Raw genomic sequence first — 7,351 nt, 5'->3', positions numbered from 1 at the left:
TATTGCACAGCAGACAAAAAGACAATGTCAGCTATATCTGAGTCTATTTTTTATTATACATTCTTTAACACCTTTCTAAAATATCTCTTTCTATGTTTAAAAATGAAATCACTAAGCCTCCTGATTTTGTCCTCTTTTATTTCGAAAACTGAAATTTCTTCCTTTATTTTTTGAACAGAGCTGTAGTTAACATAGCTTTTAGTTTTCTTCCTTGTTTGCACATCACGTCATCTGCTGCCAGCACAGCTCATGTGTTTTCAGAGTTTACTGATCACCAGAGGGAGCTCACACCTTATTTGTGTAGGTCCTATAAAATAGAGGATCTTCAGAACAAGATTTTTGGAAAGTGACTAGGGCATTTTGGTTTTGAAATGCAGTGGCACAGGCATCATCACCAGATCTAACAGTTGTAAACTTAGTCAAATGTGAGGTCTTAGTCCCTGATTTAGCAATATATTTAAGTATGTGCTTAGCTTTAAGAATGGATGTAGTCTTATTGAAGTCAATGGACATTTCTTGTGCTTAAATGCTTTGTGAAATCAGGATCATAAAAATGCACAGATTTCAACATTCATCCTCAACTGGTTTGAATTAAGTGATGTGGGCTGTGACATAAATGAACAACTGTGTTTATTAGCTGAATTACTGCTAATAAATTTGTTCCCAAATCTTGTGATGCAATAGTTTGAGTAACAGGTAGCTTATTCAAGTGATCTAAATAGAATTTTTTAAAAAATGTAGCTAGTAACTGATAAGTGTTTTGAGGACAGTCATTTTGACACAGCAGTGCTTCCAAATGCTGCTTTTCCTTCTCCAACACAGCTCTTCTTTCCCTGTTTCAGCAATAAAATGGTTTTAGCAGTCTGCAATTTTTACTGTGGCTTTAATATTTCTGCACCTAGGGGTAATTAAGAGACATTCAAATACTGTTTGAAAATAAGGTGTTAACCTTATTCTGACTTGCAAGTGCGCCAATTAGAAGTCATTGACATCAATCTGCTGTGAGTAACCTTAGTCTCGTATCTGACTCTGGTATTAGAATAATCAAGGAACGCAATTCAGAAATAATATTACATCCTGCATTTTATTCAATTCCATATGACAAAAATAGTAACCTAGACTAAGACATCCATTTCAATCAGTAGATGTGTCAAGCCAACAAGATTTAATAATAAAAAATATTGGATCTAGGTAACAATTCCCAGCTGGTTCAGGGAGGCTCCTAGCCCTACATGGTATCGCAGTATAAAAATAGTGTCTCTCTTCACCATGCAGAGAGGAATGACCTAACCCTGAATACAAAATGGGGTCAGTCTTACTGTACCATCATCAACCATCTTATATACAACACTTTACATCTCTTTTTTAAGTTATACACATCCTTTAGGGAGAAGAGATAATACTACATGGTACCAAATACTAACAAAAAAGATCACACAAAAAATGACACAGATAAATAAAAACATTCAATTGCTGAAATACAGCAACATTAAGCCACCTCAGTTTTCTTTTTTTCCAATGCTTTGAAACATCCCCAAAGAATCCACATACTGTGATCAAAGATGTTATGTTATAGGGATGTTTTGTATATCTATCTATCTATCTCTATAATATATATATCACCACTGTAGAAAACAGAGCTGTATAGTTCATTGTTCATTTCCAACAGAAACAAACAGCTAATAAGTCTTCGAAACCATTTTCATTCAATTACATGATGGCAGAAATAGTCCATCCTCTTACAGTAATGGTTTTTGTTGTATAAGAAAGAGATTGTCCTATTTTTTCAGTCGCAACTGAGAAGACCTCACTATCTGATTCTTTCTTCGGGGCATAAAACTCCTTGGGCTGTTACCCAGCTACCCATAATGTCCCTTGAACAATTTTGCTGGACAGAAGTTCATAGTGTCAGATTCCACCATACTTGTAATGCACAAAAATGAGGTAGTACACAAAACATTTACTGTTCAAGTTTTGATTAAGCCCCAGCCTCCCAGCTTAAGAGTGGAACCATTCCCTTTATTTACTTGGTGTAATTTAAACAATGTAATAAACATAAAATATTAGAATAATCAGAGTACATTGTGCTTTGTAGTAATCTGAGGAGATAATCAGCAAGAATTGGGAATCACTTCAGGATATTTTAAAGTTGTGACTGATCATACAGCCAAACTCTTTATATTTTGTTCCCAGTTATGTTGTGCACAATACCAGTGCTATTAGGCAGTCAACGTCTTGCTTGTGGGTGTGTGAGAAAGAGACAGAACAGATTACAGTAAAATTAAACCTACACAATGTTCTCTTTAGTCTCTCCTAGGCTTGCATTGATATCACACTCCTAAAATGAATTTATCAAACTTCTGTTGGGGATGGCCACATTTTGGAATAGGCTTTGTAGAAACATTAAATGAGTAATTTCAATTTAGGAAATGGCAGGCCCCATTTTACTTAAGGATCCAACAGTTCATGGTGGCTTTTCTGTTTAACTAGCATAGGTCTCTCATATTGTTTGACCTGATGACAAAACAAGAAACTGAAACAGTTTTTTCCCCCAATTCTCCTTCAGTCAAAGTACTATTTATAAAATAGTTTACATCTTTGTTCAGTTTCAAATTATAGACAAACCTCCCTAATACAAAATACTAAAAGTGCAATAGTATAAATTAAGAGTTTGCAACCACATTATACAAACATTACCTTTTTATTGTACAGTTTTGATAACATGAAATATTTACTCACAACTGTTTATAATGTTGTGAATAATTTATGGTGATAAGGTTTGTCTGTAACTTGTTTTCCAATCATTGAGTTAAAGTCCACACTACATTTTTCATTTAATAGAACAACTGTCCACATAGCAGCTACAAATATTTAAATTAAAAAAAAAGAAAAAAAAAAGGTTTGTTACTGACGGGTACTTGCACATGAAAAGCATGCTATCTTTCCCATAAAACTTCACAATTTTGCCTGCATTGAAATAAACCACTTATTTATAGTAAACCAAAATTTGCTTTTAAAAAAAAATCACATAGCCAGATGTATTTTGCAGTACAAAAGCTTCATTTAAGGTTGGGCCAAGTATATTGTCTGTTACCCGCATAATCTTAACTTTATAAATACTACAGACAAGGATACTGTAATAATACACACAGCATTGGGGTACTAATCACTTACTTAAGATTAAGATTCCTAAAAACATAGTTCAAGTGTCTAACTAATTTGAATAAAACCAGCAAAAAAGTTTGACAGGAATGCCATAGTGAAGCCCCCTTTTCTCAGTTGATATTAATATTTTAAGAAGCAAAGTGGACGTAGTCTAGACTCTTTCTGTCCCTAATGCAGTTATCCAATGATTTTTTTGTTTTTGTTAACTTAAATTAAAAAAGTTTTAAAGTTCTCAATAACAGTCAAACTCACTGTTGAAAGAAGTACCATGCAGATCTTGCAAGACAACTTTTCAGCAGCCACAAAGTTACGTATTTCTGCTATGGGAAAATTTTAAAGGGAACCTATGTATTTAGGTCAGGAAACTAATCTTAACTTCAAAAACTGTACATGAAATAGAACAAATGTTGTGTTGAGTAGTGGTCCAACAGTTATTTGTACTCAATGCTTTTAATTTATGCCAATCTCTTTGTTATCCTCAATAAATCTTGTGAATGGACGACTGGCTCCAGTTTCAGAACTTGCTTTGTCCAGACCAACAATGGGAGGGCTGCTGCCAGTGCGAGCTTTGTCCATGCCACTGGTAATGTTACTTAAAGATGGAATGGCACTTCCACCTAAACTTACTGGGAGCTGGGGAATGCCTCCGTTCTGTATGACAGAAATCTCATTGTTCTTCATAGCAAGTCCATTAGTGATAGCTGCAGCATACTGGTTCCAAAAATTTGGGTCAACATTCATTGCTCGAGCTGCCAAATCCTTTTGGAACATTTCAGAAAACTTCAGAGCATCACCACCTAACAAAGCCATTGGGTTTTCCACGGATAGTCGACGACCACGTCTTGCAGGGGCATTATTCCACATATGAGTTCCCATGTGAACCTGTATCGAAAATAGAAATGGGAAACATCTACAAATTAGCACATTTCAATAAGCTAGTTGGTCTGAATATTCGGTATAGCAATTAAAATAAAACAAAGAGAAAAAAAGCCATCCTTAAATTCACATTTAATGAATTAGATTACAATTATTTTGCCAAGCAGTATTCTTAGGGACAATGGGAGTTGTAGTCCACATTAAAACTTTTTAAAAAATATTCAGATAAGACATCAACCTATACATGTTTCTTTTCACTGAAAACAAATACAATGCTACAACAACAAAGAATACGAATCCTTCAGGTTAGACAATTTCAGATGCCAACTGGAAGTTCTGATATGCATAAAAACACAAGACCACCTTGAGAATTACTAGGCCTAGGGGCACTTAGAAGTCTGAAGCCCTCTTACCCCATCTAATTGTTATTTCCTCTGCCCTTGACCTTTTTGTGTCCTCCTGTCTTTCTCTCCTCTGGCCTCTTAATATTTCTCCAGACACTACTTCATTCATTCTTATTCTCTTTCCTCAAACATTCTATACATTAAAAAATATTTTTGGGCACTTACTAAGGCATGGCCCCTGATGCCTCTAACCTCCTGATGCTTACCTGAGTTGTGAGGACGAGAGATGGTGCTCCCGTGATACATCATTTTATGTCCCTGAGTACCAGCTTACCAACCTGCATAGTGACACATGCACTACATGCAGAGTGGAAACTGGACTGTGTAACAGAGGCATCCCAGTAAGCTCTGGGTAACTGGAGGAGCATTGCTTATAATCTTACTACACAACAACAAGAGGAGAGAAGGCAGAAGAGCTAGATCTTTAGAGCTAAAAGGTGCCCATAATGTTTTCTTAAATTATTTTCATATACGGGGAGGTCTTCTAGTTAGAAAGGGTTTAGGAATAATCTCTGCCTACCACCTTCCTCGGCAACCACGTACACCATTACATAGAATACAGGTTAAAATTGCTCAGTGACTGTCACAAGATTCTGTGTCATTCCTGCCTCTTTGCAGTGATTTGTGCTTTATTTCTTTCCACTTTTTTATATACCAAGCCTATTTCACACCAATGTTCCAAAAGGATGGCACACATGTAAAACACAGATACGTTTCATGAGACTCAGGTGTGCACCACCGCATGCCTTGTCACGTACGTGTATGCAAGCTCTTGGAGCTGACTTTAATGTACACAGCAATGCGCACCCACAAATCAGAGGGTAGGATCAAGCCCTGGTTCTTTAAACATGTTGGGAGCCTGAAACAGCACCATACAATAAATGTTTTCTTTATCTTCTCTTTCCTCCTGGCCTTGATGATAACAACAAACTGAGAGCTTGCTAAGTTCAGATGTAGTACATTTTTAAACCCCACATTCCTTACAGTTTTGTTTGAGATTTGAGAGGTTTCTTCTTACCTTAAGATTCCCTTTTGTGGTAAAAGCTCTACCACAGATTGTGCAACCAAATGGCTTTTCACCAGTATGGGTGCGTTCATGTATCTGTAGTGCACTTGCTGAGGAGAAGGTCTTCCCACACGATTGACAGTTGTGTTGCTTGGGAGTCCGACGTGGCGGGGGTGCCAGCATAGGAGTGATGCCAGGACTCATCACTGTCTGTGGTGCAGCAGGAACCTGGATTCCAGCTGGAAGCGAGGGAACCTCACCCAGTGAGATCGGCTTGCTGTGACCATTCACTTCCATTTTGATCATGGTAGGCGCAGTGCTGGTGACCAGGCTAGGAGTACTTTGGCTGGGACCTAGAGTAAAGTTGGGTTCAAATAACTGAGAAGGCAGCTCTTTTAATTTGTGCGTCAGTAAGTGCTGTTTTAAATTACCCATAGTGGAACACCCACGATTGCAGACTGTACAAATAAATGGACGTTCTTTAGTATGGCTGCGGTAGTGAATTTCCAATGCACTCTTACAAGCAAAAGGCTTGCCACAGATATTACAAACAGTACTTTTAAACTTACCACGTTCTCTGTTCAGGAACAGCAGACTAAAAGGAGCCTCCTCTTTGATGACAGGTCTTCCCAGGTTGGTGGATGTCAGATCTAAAGCACCTCCATTTTCAGTAGCAGGTGGTGGACTATCAGGTTTTTCTGTCTTTAATTGTATTTCCTGTGGTTCTCCCTGGTTGCTCAGACCTGGGGACTTTGATCTAAAACTTTCACTATTGCTGTTTACAGGAGACAAAGCTTGTATGGAGGAAGAAGATTCTGACATTGCAGGGCTGCCTGCACTCTGGCTTTCGAGATCACCAACAGCTGATGAGGAATCATTGCTCAAATGGTCACTTTCACCTGATCCATTTTCTATGGATTTTAAACTGGTCAGCTGCTGACAGTTCATGACAGAATCAATCATTTTCATTTGATTCTCCAGAGCAGCAATACTGGAAATTACAGAAGGCGGTGAGGGAGGACAAGACCCGGAGTAAGATATAAGTGGTTTGGATGAGTCACTTGCTGTGTCCTTTAATTCTGGGTCCTCTTCCATAGAATTTTCATCAATGTCATCATCGTAGTTGCTCAGTGTTTCAATATTCTTTTCATCATAGGAAAGCTCTGAGTCCATTGCATCTTGGAAGCCCTCTGGTAATGGTGTGTTTGGAATTTGTCCACCCATATGCATACGAATATGTTGCTGGAGAACAACAGCATTTGTAAATTTCTTCTGACAAATGGGACATGAATGTTGTACTCTTAGTGGTGGCTTGGCTCGATGAACTCCAAAATGTGTTTTTAGATTGCCTTTTGTAGTAAAGGCACGTCCACAAATTTTGCATTTAAATGGTCTTTCTCCCGTATGTGTTCTGTAATGCATCTTGAGAGCACTCTGACAACTAAGCACACGGTGACAAATGACACATTGATTTGGATCTGTCATCTTCTTATCAATGTTTTCTACTAGCTGTTGTAGTTTTGAGGTTTCTGATGTTTGCATAGAGTCTAGTAGACCACCAAATGGAAACTTTGCCTTGAACTGGTCAGACATTGCTGGAAGCACGGAGTTTGGGAGGCTTGTTGAAATGCTGCTATCTGTAACAGCAGTAGGAATTGAAGATGTGGAAGTGGTACAAACTTGCCCACTTACAGTAAGGTCTCCTAACCTTGCATTTGTGGGAGGCAAAGTGACAGGTTCGGTTTTAGTCAGAGAAGAGCCACTGTGAATTGGCTGTGGTGAGTCAGCAGACACTGGAATGCCCGATTCAGAATTGTTTAGGCTTGGAGATAAAGAAGTGCATTCACTTGAAGCAGGAGATGGCCTCTGGGGTGACCTGCTCATAGGAGTAATACTTGGA

General features: G+C 38.1%; 1 protein-coding gene across 3 annotated transcripts in view; it reads right to left on the bottom strand.

The window, feature by feature from the left end:
* Positions 1-1,065: 1,065 nt before the first annotated feature.
* The window catches only part of SALL3 (spalt like transcription factor 3), a 22,992-nt gene continuing 16,706 nt past the window's right edge, over positions 1,066-7,351 (bottom strand). For 2 of the 3 annotated variants that reach the window (XM_084621612.1, XM_084621611.1), the window contains exons 2-4: positions 6,021-7,351; positions 5,464-5,804; positions 1,066-4,047 (exon numbers count right to left, since the gene is read on the bottom strand). The exon at positions 6,021-7,351 is cut by the window's right edge. In XM_084621612.1, coding sequence (XP_084477738.1) covers positions 3,616-4,047; positions 5,464-5,804; positions 6,021-7,351 — 2,104 coding nt within the window. In that variant the 3' untranslated portion in view covers positions 1,066-3,615. Of the gene's footprint in view, positions 4,048-5,463 lie in introns of all 3 variants that reach the window. The other variant, XM_084621610.1, reaches the window with a different exon arrangement.

This window comes from Lepidochelys olivacea (genome assembly GCF_965140295.1).
Source record: "Lepidochelys olivacea isolate rLepOli2 genome assembly, chromosome: 2".
NCBI classification, from domain to species: domain Eukaryota; kingdom Metazoa; phylum Chordata; order Testudines; family Cheloniidae; genus Lepidochelys; species Lepidochelys olivacea.
The sequence above is the reverse complement of the archived record's forward strand: the minus strand, read 5'-3'. Positions and strand labels throughout refer to the sequence as shown.